At 35.3% G+C, this 20,674-nt stretch overlaps 1 protein-coding gene and 1 pseudogene across 2 annotated transcripts; both read left to right on the forward strand.

Annotated features, from left to right (window-relative positions):
• Positions 1–1,837: 1,837 nt before the first annotated feature.
• LOC306861771 (phenylalanine-4-hydroxylase-like) lies at positions 1,838–15,123 on the forward strand. The gene is made up of 13 exons (XM_079404242.1): positions 1,838–1,985; positions 3,612–3,728; positions 7,127–7,310; positions 9,102–9,190; positions 9,636–9,703; positions 11,807–12,003; positions 12,135–12,270; positions 12,391–12,460; positions 12,721–12,777; positions 12,921–13,016; positions 13,243–13,376; positions 13,472–13,587; positions 14,350–15,123. Exons 1-13 carry the CDS (start codon positions 1,941–1,943, stop codon positions 14,391–14,393), a joined length of 1,353 nt encoding a protein of 450 aa, XP_079260368.1. The 5' UTR covers positions 1,838–1,940; the 3' UTR covers positions 14,394–15,123.
• Positions 15,124–15,632: 509 nt separating this feature from the next.
• Positions 15,633–19,092, forward strand: LOC306861313 (tyrosine 3-monooxygenase-like; annotated as a pseudogene). Its single transcript has 13 exons — positions 15,633–15,715; positions 15,775–15,925; positions 16,608–16,782; positions 16,864–16,966; positions 17,075–17,134; positions 17,293–17,343; positions 17,471–17,616; positions 17,711–17,846; positions 17,940–18,009; positions 18,192–18,248; positions 18,439–18,534; positions 18,706–18,823; positions 18,927–19,092. The product of its transcript is annotated as a tyrosine 3-monooxygenase-like (transcript).
• The last annotated feature ends 1,582 nt before the right edge of the window (positions 19,093–20,674 follow it).

Below are 20,674 nucleotides of genomic sequence, written 5' to 3' on the forward strand. Positions count from 1 at the left end.
TAATGACCTGCCGAACCCTTTCTCTAGCCTACTATAAAGAGCAGTTTGTGCAATGGAAAGGTTCCATGGATCCCAATAAAGTATGTTTAAATGTTTTAGGGGCTTAATCATTTGGTATAGCACTGTAAAATAACGCAAATGACCAGGAACTATCCCACTTTAACCCTGCCTGCATGTATCTTATACATTTCTGTAAAATAAATAAATAAAGATTTCCCACTTTGTTGTAGACCCCTTGATGTAAAGAAACTCCCCTTTAAGGCAAAGGCCAGATGTGTTGGTTATATCAGCCGTTGATTCATTTCATTTATCTTGAATACGTGCGTTAGCCACCATGCCTTGATCTGTTTTTGTGATAATATTTCTATACAGAGCGAGTCTACTGTATCCTAACTTTACCTTACCTGAAAATATCTGCAGGTGTTGAAGGGGAATGGTGTCCAGATGTTCATTTTTTGCTGTTGTGCACTTTGTTTGGACTTCAGCTCTTCATGGATCACTTAGAGGTTTGGTCATGGGCCTATACTCCCTGAACAGACTCTCCTAAACAGACATTCATGTACAATATTATAATATTATATCCAGTGATCACAAAATATCTAATGTCAAGGTAAAGCCATCAGTAGTAGGTTTTTGTTCAGTTGATGGAATTTTTGTACTTTTACTGTTGCCCTACTTATCTCTGGCAATTTAAATGGATAGCTTATGTAATGTAAGAAAATGGTTCATAAATTGTATAGACACCTACTGCTATCTAGTGGTCAAGTCATGAATGGTTTGTACAAACCTAAGCATGAGGTGTGTGTACAGACAGGCGTCAATACATTGATTTAACTTTACACAAATAAAAATATGGATTAAAGATCACATTTGCTTCCAGAGTCTATGAACTAAATGCAGACTATACTGTCTATGTTAATAAAACTATAAGGGGTGTTTGTCCCCCTCATTAAGACTTGAACCACAAAACAGTCGTCCAAATAAAAGGCAAAGTAGGGAAGCATATACGAGTAGGCCTACATTTTTCGCTGGTATTTGAAAAACGTTTAGTTATCCATAAAAGTTAAATTAGAAGCGTATTTTTAACATTACCTGCAGAAATTGCACCTGAGGATGTAAACATAGCAAAAGAAGGCCTAAGTTACACTACTTTCACATTTCTGTTGTGACACATCAGTACAAAACACTACAAGCAAATCACAAATAAATGATACAAATTAGTGTTTGTTTTAGAAATCATTTGATATAACGCTAGGCCTAATTTATGGTTAGCTAACTGTATTAGTAGTGCCAATTAAGTTCAGGTGGCCAATTAAATCCTTCCCGCGAGACCAATTTCAACAGATTATGCCAGGAAACTAATCAATAAAAAACACCTTAAAAGTTATACCTCTCAGAAATCAGTGTATCATTGTATAATTTTAACACTGTCTATCCATAGACTGTAAAATGTGACACATTCGCACACATGGACCCAGTCCCAGTTAACGTTAACTTATATTTAGCGCCATCGTGTGGTCATAAACAGAACATCAACATATATAGTGAGTGACTATTATTTATAACGGGATCCTGTATGTTTTTCCAATCTTGAACACTCAACCCCTTCTTCTTTAAAAATTATTAAATGAGCTAATTTACTAATAAAACTATTACATCAAGTAAGAAGAAAAACAAGTAATCGTTACGAAATGCTAACTTTGAACTCCATTCTCACCCAAAACTCCCCCTGCAAACTCTTTTTTACTGAACAACACAAACCAGATGCGCTGTAATGGCAACTTCCATATATTCCAGGGGTTTATGGGCATCTCGCACACTGGACGTTCCAGGGGGTGTGGTGTCACGTGGTACTTTTAAATGACTGGAGTTTTGGATGGGTAGCACAAAGTTCACAGAAGCATCCAGCAAATCGACATCACCTGAGGACTGAAGCAAGAATGGACGCAGGTCTCAGACAGATGAACGGGGATCTGGAGAGGAAGGTGAATAAACTTTATTCTAAAATATTGTCATTATATTGCAATATATTTAATTTACAATTATGTAATTCATACTTGGTTTTTTTTATCATATTACATGTTCAAAGCATTAGACATAACATTAGACATAACAAGAACAAAGACATGCAGACTAGGATGCAAATTAGACTTGGATCTGCCTATATAGAAAGGTCAGAAAAGTCCAAATGAAAATTCTGTGTGGATCTAAAATTGTTCAATGGCAACCCAGCTCATTCTTATTATTGTTAGACCTAACTTGAAATTCCTTCCCAGACCACAAAACGAAGGCTAAGACATTATAGCATCAACTGAAAGACTCCAGTGAACACTTACTAATTTGTTAAAACTGAAATAATTGTATGTGAACAGAAATATTGATCTGATGGTTTCAAAGAGATCAATAATACAATAATTGTTCACTTTTTACTTTTATATTTTGGATGTCCTGAGGTACATTATATATTACTTTTTGTTCCTTAAAAAGTATTATGGCAAAATAGGGGTGAACATGAAACTAACACCTGACTCACATGAAGGTTCATAGGAATGTGAATGTGACTTTAGTCATTAGTTTTCTGCTCAGTCACACACACACACACACACACACACTTTTGAAGCTACATTAAGATCTCGCAATGGCTTTTATACCAAGTTAATTATATATATTAGAACCCTAAACCTACACAAACCTGCTGATTTTATTGAGTTTGATGCAATATATATGACCCTGGATCACAAAACCAGTCATAAGTGTCAATTTTTCAAAATTGAGATTTATACAGTATATGAAAGCTGAATAAATAAGCTTTCCGTTGATGTATGGTTTGTTAGGATAGGACAATATTTGGCCGAGATACAACTATTTAAATATCTGGAATCTGAGGGTGCAAAAAACTCAAAATACTGAGAAAATCACCTTTAAAGTTGTCCAAATGAAGTTCTTAGCAATGCATATTACTAATCAAAAATTAAGTTGTGATATATTTACGGTAGGAAATTTACAAAATATCTTCATGGAACATGATTTTTACTTAATGTCAATGATTTTTGGCATAAAAGAAAAATCAATCATTTTGACCCTTACAATGTATTTTTGGCTATTGCTACAAATATACCCCAGCGACTTAAGACTGGTTTTGTGGTCCAGGGTCACATGTGAGCATTTAGTGATTTATGGGCATCCATCCATCCATCCATCTTCTTCCGCTTATCCGGGGCCGGGTCGCGGGGGCAGCAGTCTAAGCAGGGATGATTTATGGGCATTTATATTTAAATTAATTTCCATAGTGGGCAACTACGTACTTGGCTTGAAAGTTACTTATCAGTGGTTTATGTTTGGTAAAGTGTAACAGAGAGAGTTGCATCCTAAAAAAATGATTGGATTCACAAGCAGAAATGGGTCATTCAGGGTCCCTTGGTACTATGGGAAAAGATTAACTAATGTTCATGTCAAAGACCAAAGAATGAAATGTGGACACTGATTAAATAAAACAAGTGCAAAGCCCTTAAAAAAATGCCATTTTAAATGAGGAATCTGCACTCATTTGATACATGTTTATGACGATGAGTGCAACTGTTTGAGTGTCTCAACATTTGTTTGTTTAACAGGGCTCTCTGACCTCATCATACCTGGAAGAACCATTAAACAAAACAGGAGTGGTGTCCTGCATCTTCTCTCTGAAGCAGGAAGTTGGCGCTCTTGTAAAAGCTCTAAGACTGTTTAAGGTTAGTGTCTTGACACAAAACATTAGAATTGCATTAGAAGGATAGCAAAGAATTGCAGTGTCTCTTTGTATGTCTGTCCATTTTTCGCTGTTTATTCTACTCTCTCTCTCTTATATACACTTGAGTTTATCTAAAGACAAAACGTGAGGGTCAAGGACAGCGGATGATAGTGGGATATTTGTAGAAATGCAAAACACTGAACAGGATGTATTTGCAGGGGATTAGGTAATGCTGTGCACATGATGCAACTTCAGCAGAATGAGTGAAATTTGTTGATAAAACAGCAAAGAAATGTTTACCACACAGCAACGTGATATATATATATTATATATATATATATATATATATATATTGCAGGACTCAGCTGGGTCACATATTTTGTAACATGGAGAAAGAGTACACAATTTTCATATACATATACTATCAGCATTGTTGCAACACAAAGCTGATTGAAAATCAGTGAACTTGTCTTTAAAGGTGCTTTTGTGCCACTATATGCCAGAACAAGATAAACAACACATTAAAGCTTCTGTCAGATATGAAAACATGGCATACTAATTTCAGCTGAGGTACGAATGCTGTAAGATAATACCTCAGGAGAGGGAGCTTCATGGGGGGGGGGGGGGGGGGGGGGGGGAATAATTCAATTATTTTAATGATGTATTAAATTAATAATTTAATACATCATTGCTGTACTTTATTCAGCAATGATGCACTAAATTATTGAAAAGATAAAGTACTTTATAAAGCTGTTCCAATTATAAAAGAATCCAGAAAAAATTATGGATTCCACAGTTTATTACAATTTTCAACTATTTTCAACCGTGATAATAATAAGAGAGGTTTCATGAACACTGATATAGCAAATTATTTGATTTCCGAATGATCATGTAACACTGAAGACTGGGATAATGGTTGATGAAAATTCAGCTTTGTCATCATAGAAAATAATATATTAAAATTGAAAATAGTTATTATAAATAAACAAATATTTCTGTTTTTACTGTGTTTTTGATCAAATAAATGCAGCCTTGGCAAAAATACATGAAATGTATCTTACTGACCCTAAAGTTTTGTTTTGTATAATTTCCCTTTTGGTATGAATTCAGTAAATGAACTAAAAAGGGCGAGATAAAGCTTGAGGCCATTGAAAAAACAACAATGTGACCTGTTCTTGTGAAGCATAGAAAATCAATAATATCAACCAGAATTGTGTTTTGTGAGATGAAAGGATATTATACACATGCACACAGTGTCTTGTAATAATGCCAAGATTTCTTGAATCATCTCCAAAGTTCTTGTATCAAAGTTCAGTATATTTTGTTTTGGGATGTTGACTTTTCTACTGCTTACGTGCGATCTCTGCTGTTTTCGTGCAAGTGATTAATGGATGTGTGCCAACCACGCACCCCCTAATGCCACTATAAAGATAAAAGCTCAGCCTGTGGATTCTGATTGGTTCTGCCATACCATCCTACTCCACCCCCTTTCAGCCTGTGGATTCTGATTGGCTCTGCCATACCATCCTACTCCACCCCCTAAAAACACCCCCTACTCTACCCCTCACCCCGCACGCACTTTCCAGCTTAATTTTAACATTCAAAGCAATTTCCTGCAGCCTACACTGAATGTTTACTATTAGGGGAAAAGATGCTTTATGAAAGCAATTATAATGGATGATTATAGTTATAATGAATAAGTTATATATTCATAATTAATAAAATTTAAATAGAACATGAATTATTTAATCATTTAATCATTAATATAATGCAATTAGTTAATATGATTAATACCTTGTCAGCACACTATAAAACGCAAACCAGAAATAAACAAATAGACAAGCAAGTATTATCAACTGGACCAGAGATTAACAGGGGCTTTGTAGCATTATACATATAAAAACATATGCAGACACTTGACAGAAACATTGACTGTTCTGACTGAACCCGTGGACTCTCTGAACACAATTATATTAACCCAGCGCTGCAAAAAAAATGCCAAGCATGCAGAAAAATAATGCAGTAATTCTCTGCTGTGTTGTTTTTTGAGTGTTAAAGGATGTGGATCCATATGGACTCAATCAGGACTACATGGACAGAGAGGGAAAATGTTGAAAAAGGACCAGAGAAGTTCTAAGGCATTGTAAACCTCATCCGCCTCCTCTACAGGCCTATAGCAAACAGCAATGGGTGTCCTCCCTCTTTGTGTGTAAAAACACATAAATACAAGCATGCATTGGCTGAAACAGTGCAATCTGATCATAAATAACCAAAAACACCCACTCACCTATTGGCTGAAGAAAAGCTGCACATGTGATTCTCAGTTGCTGCCCCAATGTGAATGTGGTTACTGATGCACCACAATAATTTGTTAAATGCTACTTTAATTAGAACAGAGAGGACCACACATAGGAGCCTATTAAATGCTCTTAATCATGTCGTGATGGTAAAATCCTTTTATTAAAATAATCTGGGTGAAGAAACTCTGTAATTAAATAAATCATTGAATCACTCAGTCTAGAATGTAGCGGGTCAACTTTAAAGTTTTCTCCACAGTGCTGTATATTATTTTTGATTTTATTTATTTATTTAGTTAATAAATAGACTGGCCTGGAGCGCCACCTAGTGGTTTATTCACTATATGCATATAGACTAACTAAACATCAAAATTATGTTGAGGTTGAAAGCTAAACTGTTATTGTAAGATTTTCAAACATAATAAAAGAGCAATATATATATATATATATGTATAATTCTCTTAAATATTTGTTTTATTCACTCTAAATGTGACCCTGGACCACAAAACCAGTCTTAAGTCGCACAGGTTTATTTGTAGCAATAGCCAAAAAACATTGTATGGGTCAAAATTATCCAAAAACCATTAGGATTTTAAGTAAAGATCATGTTCCGTGAAGATATTTAGTAAATTTACTACTGTAAATATATCAAAATTTTATTTTTGATTAGTAATATGCATTGCTAAGGACTTCATTTGGACAACTTTAAAGACGATTTTCTCAATATTTAGATTTTTTTTGCACCCTCAGATTCCATATTTTCAAATAGTTTTCGGCCAAATATTGTCAGATCCTAACAAACCATACATCAATGGAAACTATAAACTGACCCTTATGACTGGTTTTGTGTTCCAGGGTCACAAATATCCGATAGATAGATAGATAGATAGATAGATAGATAGATAGATAGATAGATAGATAGATAGATAGATAGATAGATAGATAGATAGATAGATAGATAGATAGATAGATAGATAGATAGATAGATAATGTGTATATATCTCACTAATACATAATAACTTGTAATATGTAGTATTGAATAATTGTAAGTTATATAATATAATGCAGCATTGTGTACATGTTACATGTATGTACTTTGCAGGACAAAGGCATTAACCTGACCCACATTGAGTCCCGTCCATCACGCGACAACAAAGAAGAATATGAGTTCTTCATCAGTGTGGATCAGGCCTCCTCTAAAGCTCTAGATGAAGTTGTTGATGGTCTGCGCACACAGATCAGTGGCCAAGTTCATGAGCTGTCTCGCAACAAACAGAAAGACACAGGTGAGACAACAGTCTGATGAATAACTCATCACTCCCTAATGAGAAGAGAAATAAAAAGCTGCTACAGCATTCAGACAGAAACACGACAAGAGAGCGAGAATAGGATGGTATAGATTAGAATATAAGAACAGAAATAGAACACATGCTGTAATCGTTCATAAATGTCATTGTAGAGATGGATGACAAAGGCCTTTGCACTTGGCCTCTCTTATGGTTGTTTCCAGAATTACATTAGTTTAGTTTTTGAGGACAAACAGACTCATAGAGATAGACTGAAATGTCTTGTTTCTATTCAAGAGTCAGTTCAGCAGGGTGGGGGTCAAAGTTCAATACAAAGACTGACAGACCAACAGACCCAATTACAATTCCCCCCTTATGCAATAAGAAAACACAGAGCAGGGGACATTTATGGATATTTATGGCCGATGAGGAAAACCAGTAAAGGTCTTCAGTTCTTGGCCTTTTGTTCAGACCGCCTCAGGCTGGTTGCTGAACTCTGTGCTGATGGCTGGACCTCCAAAGAGCTTAACTGTCATAAATCTAGCTGCTGCAGAGCAAGATTTAGCCTCATAGCCTGGACTGCATTGTCACCCTCTGGCTCATTCGCTAAACAATGCTTTCTGTTTACTACTGTGTCATCCATCTCTGTTAGCATGCCAGCGTTAGCGACTACAGCATTCGATATTAGCAAGTTCACATATTTAGAACTTAGTACATAATCTCAATTTTATAAAGAGAACGGAAATACTATAGATCTCATTGAAATTTAAATCAGGAAACTTGCAAATACTTTCAATAATAAGGGTCAGGTAATTCTGGAAGGTTTAAAAGAGGAGGGCAGCCCTTTTTTTGTTAAAGCACTTACATAATTTCTTACATTCAGAAATGTGTTATTTGAGTTGTAAAGGTGTCTAAAAAGTTAGCATTTATTCTTATGAAATGCATTGCCCCACAGATTTACACTGTAAGTGCATTACCTTGAGAAAAAAGTGCACTTAATTGTAATGAGTGTGCACTTGTAGCGGATTCAAATCTTAAAAGTATATATTTAAAAAATTGTACTTGCAGATAATGTAATATTATTGAAATAAAAGGCCACCTATTTGTACATAAAGAAAGAATACTTTCATCAGCAAGTATTCTTTTGAAATGTGTTTTTTGCCAAATTAAAAGTTTTTAAAAAGTGTACTTTTTTAAATCTTTGTTGTGCATGTAAAAAAGTACACTTATTTTAATATGTTGACTAGCATACTAAAGCACATGTAAAGTAGATTACTTGATTATAATTTTAACTGTCGTGTGTTATTGCATTAAATTTACATTATAGTACACATATATTTAAAAGAAATTGCATATATATCAAGTATGTTTTAAATTAAGTGTATTTTAGTTTAGCATAAACGGTTGTAAATACACTCACTAGTACCCTTTAACCATATTTTAAATATAGTAGAAGTAATTATGAAATTACATATATAGATACATTATACATTTTTAGTCCTACTTAAATGGGTCACAAAATACTAATTGCGTTTAATATAAATTTAAACTATAATGCATTTTCATTTAATTAAAATGCAATTATGTGTCTGAAAACATTACATTCTGTATATTATTTCTGTTTAGATATTATTTTAAAAGTATGTTTAAAGGTACTTTCTTTTTTATTTTACAAGGATAGACACACCATGTCAAATATGCTGTCAACAGAACTTAAATTGTATGGATTATGTAATTAATTATTCACTCATTGACCATAAACATTTCTCCTTCTTTCCCTCTCATCAAAAGTTCCATGGTTCCCCAATGACATCCAGGACTTGGATCGTTTTGCCAATCAGATTCTCAGCTACGGGTCCGAGCTGGATGCAGACCATCCTGTAAGACACTATGTGTGTGTGTTGTGTCTGTTTTTGAAGTGACCGAAAAGAGAAAAGAGCGAAAGTGAGCGTGAGAGGAAACTTCTTAATTTTTATTTCAAACGCATGCGTGTTTGGGTGTATTTTGAAAGATGCGTAGTTGGTCCACGCGACACTAAAAGCCCACAGTCAGAATCTGCATCACTCTCTATTCTAATGGAAACGGGCGGGGGCTCTCAAATTGATGTCATCGCTTTTATTGAGCCCCTGTAATTATAAATAATTTCCCCTTTCCAGCCGTCATTAAACTGAAATGCATTCATCATGAGCAGCAAACACTCTACAAAGGCTTCATTTGAATGAATCTCCTCCATGAGACTGAGTAACACTGTCAACGGCTACTGAGAGATCAGAACTAGCCGTAGATCCACTTTCTTTCACATTCTAACATCGCTGTCATTCGCAGGGCTTTACGGACCCCGTGTACCGCGCCAGAAGGAAGGAATTTGCTGACATTGCCTACAACTACAGACAGTAACTATTGCCCTCACTGTTTTCTCTTTCTCCCCCCCACACTTTCCCATGGGCTACAGGGATCGCCTAGTGCTTTCCCTGTTGTTTTTTGTGCTTTCTATGGAAAATTACTCCTGCTGCCTAACAAAAGGGCTAAATTACAGGGTCCCAGAGCAGTCCAGAGCGCCGGGAGCTTTGTCATCATAATTGAGATGCATTATTCACACAGCCACTACAAAGGGCAGGAGCGTTGAATGCTACGCCCCCTGAGGAAGCACACATTTACATACATGCTTTATCAATAATAACGCCACTCATCACTATATGACATATATATGACTTGCAGGCTATAGAGTTTATGCTTAAACACCCCTTTTTAGGATGGTTTGGGTATAAAAATATAATGGGACCCAAAAAATGTTTGTATACATAAAGGGGAAGTTTACACAATTTTTAAAATTCTGTCATTATTTACTCACCCTAATGTCGCCCCAAAATTGGAACACAAAAGAAGATCATTTTGAAAAATGTTTCAAAATTTTTTATTCATACTATGAAAGTCAATAGGATCCAAAACAGCAGAACAACAAAATACTAAGACAATTTTTGGTGAGTAAATTATCATAGAGTTTTTATTTTTGGGTGAATTGTCCCTTTAAGCCACATATAAAATTGTATGCACTACTGGTCAAAAGGTCGGAATTTTTAAGATATCTATAAATACAGTAAAAACAGCAATATTGTGAAATATTATAACAATTTAAAAGAACTAAACCAATGGTCGGCGGGCCAAAACTGGGTAAAATAACTGACGAAAATGTAGTTATTTTCATCATAAACAAAATTTGCACCGCAAAAAGCAGCTATTATAATGCTGACAACCATGTTATTAGTCATGTGGACGTGGTAGGAAAAACGTTTGCACACTAGTGTTCCAATAAGTCACTTTGAAACTCTCCTGTTATTTTATTTATTTTATTTTTTAATATACGTGATGAACAGAACTGTGATATTTCAAACATACTGAAATACTTTAGACGCAGAGCGGTGTTTCTGATATCAGTGAGTGCGGAGTGGGAAATGGTGAACCCGGAGCGGAGTGATTATTAAATGCTCAGAGCGTGGAGGGGAAATTGTTGACGCTCCTCTCTGCTCATATACTCTACCGGACACTGCCACACAAATGTGGCTTTTTGTTTATGACTGTCCTCCTACAGGATTTAACACAGAGTAACAGCTCACTACCAGTTACAAAATACACTGAACTCAGTCACAGGCAATTCTAGTTGCATTTTTCATCAATTAATCTCTTAAATTATCCTTTGACTATGTTCTGGTGGCGAAATAGTTTTTTAGCCCGATGCCGACTTACTTGCCGACCCCTGAACTAAACTATTTTAGAATGTAATTTAGTAATATGATGCCAAAGCTGTATTTTCAATAGCATTTACTCCAGTCTTCAGTGTCACAAGATCCTTCAGAAATTGTTCTAATAGGTTAGTTTGGTGCTCAGTTGTTATCAATTATTATTGTTGCTCATTTATTAAAAATTCTTATTACAATCAATTTTGAAAACACATATTGATGCTTAATATTTTTGTTAATATTTATATACTTACCATAAACTGTTTAATGGTAGTGTATCATGTTTTTCACAAAAATATTACGCAGCACAATAATATTTATTGAGCAGCAAATCAGCATATTAGAATGATTTCTGAAGGATCATGTGGCACTGAAGACTCCAGTAATAACTGCTGAAAATTCAGCTTTGCCATCACTTTGCCAAATTAATAAATTACAAGTTATTTTAAGTTGTAATAATGCTTGACAATATTACTGTTATACTGTATGTTTGATCAAATAAATGCAGCTTTGGAGAGTAAAAGACTTTAATATTTAAAAACATTTAAAAAAAACATAAATTGGTAGTGTAAATGTCTTTGCATTATACAACAAAATATCATAGTGGAATTTATTTTAAAGAAATATAGCACAAGTATGCTTTTCAAGCAAAGTATATCTCAAAATAAAGTTAGTTAGGTTTGTTGTATACTGTTCAGACAAATGTATTTGAATACATTGTGTCCTAAAAATGAACTAAGCATCCCTCTCCTCTGTTAGTGGACAGATTATTCCATGTGTTGAATACACGGCTGAAGAGAAAGCCACATGGGGAACAGTTTTTCGAGAGCTGAAGACTCTGTACACGACGCATGCCTGTCGTGAACACAACCGTGTATTTCCACTGCTGGAGAGGTACTGTGGGTACCGTGAGGACAACATCCCACAGCTAGAGGACATCTCACACTACCTGCAGTGTAAGAGCTGCTTTAAACTCAAATACAGTGAAGGGGATGTAAAAATGAAGGTTTAGTGTGTAATTAACTGAAAGAAAATAAAATAATAACTTCTACACTTCTACATATCTCACCCTTTCTTGATTTCTCAGCATGCACAGGTTTCCGTCTGCGTCCCGTGGCCGGTCTCCTGTCCTCACGTGATTTCTTAGCTGGTCTCGCCTTCCGAGTGTTTCACTCGACACAGTACATTCGCCATAGCTCCAAACCCATGTACACACCTGAACCGTGAGTATACAGACCAAGAAGTTGTTACAGCTTTGTTTGAAATAAATGTCAGAAATATATTTCAGAACTGTGAAAAGTGATCAAAGGAAAAAATAAACGTTTTAAAAATAAATTCCTCAGGGACATCTGTCATGAGCTGCTGGGCCATGTCCCACTGTTTGCTGACCCAGGTTTTGCCCAGTTCTCACAGGTTTGATAATAATAATATAATATATATGTGTAATATGTAATATAATTCATGTATAATATTAATTTGAATGAAAGAAGTGAAATTTATGATATACATCTGTAATTCTGACTTTTATTTTTATTCTCACAATTATGAATAGTTTTTTTAATAAATTATAAATATTTATAGAGAGAGAGAGAGAATATCTGCTTCAGACTTTATATCTCTAATGTGCATTTATCAGCTATGTAATATCCAAATGTTGATTTCTGTTTGACCAGGAAATTGGACTTGCTTCTTTGGGTGCCCCTGACGAGTTTATAGAGAAGCTGGCCACAGTGAGTATTGCTTTAGGTTACAATAAGAATAATTTTCCACATTTTAACCAGTCAGTCACCAGAGGCCAGTCATGTTATAAGACCCCAAGATACATTTGTCTCTCTCAAAAGGGCTGTATGATAATAATGTTTATTTTTTGCAGGTCTACTGGTTCACTGTGGAATATGGTCTGTGCAAGGAAGGAGATAAAGTAAAGGCTTACGGTGCTGGTCTGCTCTCATCTTTTGGCGAACTGCAGGTATGTGGTACCTCTCAGAATGTTTCCTTCTGGTTCATGCCCTGTGCTCTAACCCAACAAAGTAAACTGGCTATTTGCTTTGAGCTTGTAGAAAAGGAGTTAGCAGCACAGTTGAGTTTATTGAGTCATTAGTAGAGTGAAAAGCAGAAGCATGACACTGATGCACAAAAGCATGGCTGAAGTGGATAACAGACTGAAAATTAAATGTTATTCTAATGTCTTGCAGTACTGTTTGACGGACAAGCCCAAACTTCTGCCCTTCGAGCCAGAGAAGACCTGCCTGCAGCAGTATCCCATTACAGAGTTCCAACCAGTTTACTTCGTGGCTGAAAGTTTCGAGGAAGCCAAAGAAAAAGTCAGGTAAAATGGCTGCAATTAAACCATCTCTTTAAATCGGCCTTTCTCTCAGCATTTTACAGTTATACTCTATGTTCTTTTTTGTTTTGTTTTTACAGGAAATTTGCTTCCACCATTCCCAGACCTTTCTCTGTGCGCTATAATGCCTACACACAGAGAATTCAGATGCTGGACAACACACAGCAGCTGAAGAACCTGGCTGACAACATCAGCGGTGTGTCTTCAGTATAATGTAGCCCTTAAACTGAATTTTCCCTATATTTTGCAAGAATTGAGAATGAAAAATCAGGATTTTCAGAACAAAAATTCTCAAAAACGAGAATTCTCAGGAATGAGCATTTGAGGGTTATATTAAGTATAAAGTACACTGTATAGTCAGGTCAGGTATCCTAAAAATGTACTTTTTTTGGTTACAAAGAAATTAAATGGTATAAGTCAAATAATAGTGCTTACTATCTTTAAATCAAATTGAATAAATTAATTCCCACTCACAAGTTCATTTTAATGGTCCGATCAGCACTGTAAAACTGTTTAAGCATTATTTAATACATTATTTAATACTTTGTTTGCATTCATTTAGCTTGTAGTAATTTCTACTCATTTTTTTTTTATAATTAAATTCAGAGTTTTAACTAAATTTTCTTCACTCGTGATGAAATTCAGGTTGTGGTTTTACTTTTTACAGCAATTCAATTTTAGTTTTTAAGTTCACTGGGTTGGAAAATTTATAGTAACTTAGAAATAGCTCACTGAGGTAACAACTGCAGTTTCAATTTTACAACTTTTTTAAATACAATGTATTAGCAGTGTGTCTTATGATTAGTGACTAAACAAGCCATTTTATGAATTGCTCATTTTTGTCATTTTGTCGACCTGCAGATTTTTTTATTTTTTTTCTGTAGCCTTATTTGTCATACATAATATGTGTTTTAATTTAATCCCACATGGATCACAAATGTATGTTTTTTCTACCTAGGTGAGATCTCAATCCTGTGCACTGCCCTGCGAAAGATGGAGTGAAACGATTATGGAAGATTTTCATGGAAAATGAAGAAGAAATGCTAGAAAAAGACGCTAAATAAGCATCGTCTGTATTGCTTTTTAGGCTCATATACGACATACTGTGATAGAGAGAGCATTAAATTAGCCCTTATGCATTGCATGTGGAACATATTTATAGAGGGAATTTGTTATATATTTAGTCACTACGTATTTAAATGACATATAACGAAATAGCACGGAAAAAATGCCTATGCAAAACAAATCGGATGTAAATACCAAAAAGCTCTGGGCATTATTTGTTATTTTATATATTATGTGTTGCATTTTTCTCAGTAGTTTAATCGTACAAAAATACAGATTGCCTACCGTCCACCATTTGCTTCAGCTGTTCTCGCACAATGTTGCTGTAATTTCCCCAAACAAGCCGCAATCAATGAATCACGGATCAAAGGCTTGTTGAAGCCATGTGTTGAGCCAATGCATTTGGACAAATTATTTTCATTATTAAATTGCTTTTGTTTAAAATATGCGTTCATATGCTCCATTACACTAAATCTTAATGATTAAAATACTTAAACGTAACGAAAGCTATTTGTAGTTATAAGTTTTGCTTGACTGTGAATGCAATTGAACATACTGCATATAGGCCTATATCATTTTTCTGTTGGTGTACTGAAGACTGAGATGTTATGCATGCATTGTCAAATGTACTTCAAAAAATCAATAAAGATTGTTATTATTAAAACGTATTTATTATTATTATTTATAGCCTATTGCATTTGCAAGTGAACAAGATGCGTGCAGAAGTTGGTTTCAGTACCATGGAGAGCAGCACAATCTCGATGCAGTATTTTTGTATCAATTACGTCCCTAAAAACAAAGGATATTTATTTATTTATATATTTCCTATAAAGACTCATTTAGCACTGACCTTTCACAAAACTAGCATTTAGTTTATGTACTTGGTCGCTTTTGGCTGTGAAGCACCTGTGAAATGTCACGTGTCTTATTTTGTGCCTGGAAAAGAAAAACACAAACTCATGACGCATCTCTGCTTAAAATTAGACTTGCATTTACGCAACACATTTACATAAAGTCCAGCACGTCTGTATATAAATTGCAGGGTTTTGGCCCCACGGTGAACATAAGAGTTTCTCCTCATTTAGACAGAGTTGGACTCCTTATTTGGTGTCGACAGGAAGATTAATTGGATATATTTATTTGAGATATAGTGGCCTAATTTCCCCCTAAGAATCGATGAAGACGGACAGTACAGTGCAGACTATTCCGCTGAGCGGCAGAAAGCGCAGTCTGATCGAGGACGCGCGGCAGAAAGCGCAGTCTGATCGAGGACGCGCGGCAGAAAGCGCAGTCTGATCGAGGACTCGCGGCGCGACAGAGAGAGCGGCTCTTCATCTCCGGGGCCTTCGCGCTGCGGGGACAGCTTCGTGTTTGAGGAGGAGAAGAGTGGCGAAGTCACTCTCAACATCCTCTTTGCTCTCAGAAATGAGAAGAACACAGGCTTCTTCAAGGCTGGCAAAGTCTTTGAGGTACGTGCTTTTACTTATGTTATTTTCATTCATACATTAGCCTGCGGGTGTAGTGACATTTTGTTTTAATGTCTGTATCTGTAACAGCTGCTAGGCCCTACCTTACGTTTTACAAGAAATTACAATTTTATTATTTTTGCTTCAAAATTTTAAATTTAATTCAATGTATAGCCTATATGTCGTTTATCTTTGTATTTTTTTGGGGAAATTTACTAGCAATTTCTGACTGCAGTGAAACTTTTTTCTATACCTTTTTTTTTCCAGAGTACCTTACTATAATTATTTTTCTACAAATTAAGGTATTCAAAATCTTATTACCTAAACTGTGTTAATTATGTCAACTGTTGTTACAATGTGACACCAACAGAAAAATGGGTGCATGAATTGATTGTGATAATCAAATATATTTACACAAAATAATGATCTCCTATTACCACCCCACCCTAAATTTAAAAAAAAAAAAAAAGCAAACATAAACGACATATTTTTGCAAATAAATCTGGAAACAAATACATAAAACAGGCTAACTACACTAAAACATAACATACTATTTGCTGCTTTTTTAGTTGTGTCAAATTTGGTTCTATATACATTATGTTCATGTCTTTTTCATTGCAGGTGCCATAAATAATGTTTTGTGATAAAAAACATAATGAAAAAGTTTTTCTGGTTTGCTACTTAGACTTTTGAAGCCAAGCTCCTCCATTTGGAGAGTCGACCAAGCAGGAAGTCTAAAAAAAGCGGTGGAGATGATCTGGAGTTCTTCATGAGGTGTGAAGTGCACTGCTCCGACACTGACATCATCAACTCCTTAAAAAGAGTTGCAGATGATGTGAGAATAGTGCAAGAGGAAAAGAGTAGGTGATTTATCTATTCTGCACCACATATTCTACCATAACTATTTTATAATGTTTCTTTAATTTTATTTTAATATACAGTTCCTTGGTTTCCAAAGAAGATTTCTGACCTAGATAAATGCAATCATCTGATAACAAAATATGACCCTGATCTGGACCAGGATCACCCTGTAAGTGAAAAACAGTGAAGCTTTTCTTAAAATGTGACATTATTTACATAAAAAGTTTTAGAATCTTAGTTCTACTTGCATTATTCAGATCAGCTGTTATATCAGTGACATGAACACTTCAGTGATCCAGAATACAGAAAACGGAGAGGAATCATTTCTGAACTGGCTTTCAACTATAAGCAGTAAGTCACATGAAATTAATTAATCTAAAATAACAACAACAATTATTATTATTATTGTAGTTGTTGTTATAAAATATGCATTATGCTATCTAATCAGAGGGTTTTTTCAATAGAAAATATATTTTAGGGGAAAATAAATCTTTGTTTTGTCATTGTAGTGGGGATCCTTTACCTGTAGTGGAATATACTCCAGAAGAGATTGCCACTTGGTAGGTTTTCCCAGTTATTTTATTGAGTTTGATTGCTGTCAACTATATGTCATTATTTGCATATCAAATGTTTAGAGAAGACTAGTGCGACCGCATGATTCTAAGAGCTCTTTTTGTGATGAGGCAGGAGGGAGGTCTACAGGACTCTGAGCGGTCTGTACCCCACTCACGCCTGCAGACAGTTTCTAGAAGCCCTCGGTCAGCTGGAGAGTGAATGTTTGTATGGAGAGGACAAGATCCCTCAGCTAGGAGAAGTGTCTGCATTTCTTAAAGGTAAACAGGTCTGCTTATTGTATTTCTGTGTGTGCAAAATTAGGAAATTTGGACTTTAACTATATGTTCTGTGCCTGTGTTTGCTCTTGTTCAGAGAGGACAGGTTTTCAGTTACGGCCAGTGGCAGGGCTGCTTTCTGCTCGGGACTTCCTAGCCAGTCTAGCATTCCGGGTGTTCCAGTGTACCCAGTATATTCGTCACCCTTCAGCTCCCATGCATTCCCTTGAACCGTACGTGTAAAGACACAAAACTGCATTTTATTTGGATTTGGTCACTTTTTATTGCAGAATAATACTATTTTGACTGCATTTTACTTTAAAAAGTGACTGCTGCCATGAGATACTTGGACATATTCCCATGCTTGCAGACAAAGAATTTGCTCAGTTTTCACATGTATGTTTTTGTACCTCAATCATCTTGAAATTAACAGTTAAAGTGGGAAACTACCATTCAAAATGCATGCTATTTTAATACAGATAGATCTTGTTTAAATGGTCAATCTGTAAATCAGTGTTTATCCATGTAGTGAAATACTGAGACACTTTGCATTTGACCCTGGACCATTTACCCTGCAGGAGATTGGACTTGCCTCGCTTGGAGCATGGGATGAAGATATTGAGAAACTGTCCACAGTGAGTACATCCTAATGGAAATATTCAGATGGAGAATACTTCGCTGTATTAAAGCACGTCTTTAGTGCCCCCTTGTGTTGTTTTATTCATTTTACAAATTCAAAACTAATGGTTAAAAGACTATAAAATTGATAAATTCTGTCATTCTGTATGTGTAGCCTAACAAAACATCTCTAAATTTCACACACAGCTATACTGGTTTACAGTGGAGTTTGGTCTCTGTAAGCAAAATGGAACAGTGAAGGCCTACGGGGCTGGACTACTGTCCTCATATGGAGAACTTTTGGTAAGAAAAAAATTCGGAGCTCATGAAACATTTATTATTATCAATGTTGAAAACAGTTGTGCTATATTAATATTTTTGAGGAAACTGTGATTTTTAGAATTCTGTGATGAATAGAAAGTTAAAAAGAACTGCATTTATTTGAAATTAAATGGATTGTATCTTTTTTTCCAGTATGCCCTTTCTAATGAGCCCCAATACAAACCATTCAATCCAGCTGAGACTGCGGTCCAACCATACCAGGACCACTCATTGTGTCCGAAAGCTTTGAGGATGCCAAACACAAGCTAAGGTAGGTGTTTTCTCAGACGATCTGTGGAAACCATTTCATTGATTGAGGTTGTACAAATGATCAGAAAGCATCATTAGTGACTGATATTGCTGTCATTCCACAGGCAATATTCATCCACAACACAGAAGCTCTTCTCCATTAGATATAATCCCTACACTTGCAGCATGGAGGTTTTGGATGAGCCTTCTAAGATCCAGAATGCTTTAGGGCAAATGAGAGATGACCTGAAGATCTTACATAAAGCCCTGGAGAGGCTGGGACAGAAATAAACCAGTGTGAGATACAGTATCATCAATAAAAGCTGTTTATTTCTGGAAAGCCTTTCTGTATGTATATGCATTTTGCAGATTACACTGTATAAGGTCCGGTGTTGAATTTTAAAAATCTAAAGAACCTTTTATCCCACTATAAAGAATCTTTTGTGGAATGGAAAGCTTCCATGGATGAACCATAGATGTCAATATAGAATCTTTATAAGAGTAATCCCTCAAATTATGAACACAATCATTTAAATTCCCCTAAAACATGTAGCTCTTAAAATCCAAGAGCCATATTGGAACATTGTAAAAAGTGATGTTGATTTAACATAAAAAAATAGGAAACCCATTGCCTTAAAATTATTAAGTAAATAATAATAATAAAATATAATAATAAGTTAAGTGAATTGTCAAGTTCACTTAACTTTTTTTTTATTTTTTATTATTATTATTATTTACTTAATAATTTTAAGGCAATCAGTTTCCTAATTTTTTTAAAGTTAAGTCAACATCACTTTTTACAGTGAATAAACCATTTCAGAAAGAACAATGTTATTCATATTTGGACCAGTGGGAAAATTAATGTAAAAACCAAAATAAACTAGAATGTTTTCTGGCCCTAAAAAGAAAGTACATTCTGCCTAAATTTTTCTACAGTGTTCGATCACAGTCTGGCAATAGAAAAAGGCAGACATGGACATAGCTGCCAAAGAAAGAATGGGTCTGTGTGCACTGTGACACTGGTGAGGTCGAGACAGAGACTGTGGTAAATATAAAGAGGTGAGAGAGAAATGCTTTGACCACCTCTCAAACCTCATGCAGCAGTTTTCCAGTTCAGCAGAAATGGATCAAATGCAGATGTCATTGGGGGAAAGACTCATAAATTTCAGCAAAATTCATCAGTCAGCAATCCTGATACATGTCTGTTTTACACATGTAATGACAAGAAAAACTAATTACAATATTTAGGCTATATGTATTACATATAGGCTACACAACAAATTCATTATTTGATACATTATCATGAGAGGTTTTACATTTTGACTCTTTCTGCAGGTTACATCCAGCAGGTGGCCTCAAGAGAGATGATTCATTGAATCATTTACTTTAACCAATAACAGATTCTTTCTAAACACTGATTCATTCAGAAAACACCTGCATGTTTATTCACAGATGCAACGGCTAAATTCATACTTCGTTTGAAACTATTTTCGTTGGTGAAGCAAAAAGAGAAAAAGTGGCAACATTGCGTCGAACGTGTTTGTTTTTTTTATATTATTTTCCCTTTTTGTAACTGAACGTATAGGCTACAAAAGAAATAACTCTTAACTGTGCTGTTGTTGCTGTGATCACCTGTCACCTCGTGGCCACGGCCCAATGTCAGCCATGCTAATATTCGGAATACAGCTTTCTTGCTAGTATAATATTGCTTACATGCATCATAAATTAATCATCTTTCCTGCTTTGGCTCCGGCAGGGAAGGAGACAGTTTAGTGGATTAGCCCTACTTTTAACAGATTGACAGCTTGTGGTTGCACTACAGATGGTGTAGACACAACTACGCAACTGTTCCATTCATACTAAAAGATTAGGC

This window comes from Barbus barbus (genome assembly GCF_936440315.1).
Source record: "Barbus barbus genome assembly, chromosome: 42".
Taxonomy (NCBI): Eukaryota; Metazoa; Chordata; class Actinopteri; order Cypriniformes; family Cyprinidae; genus Barbus; species Barbus barbus.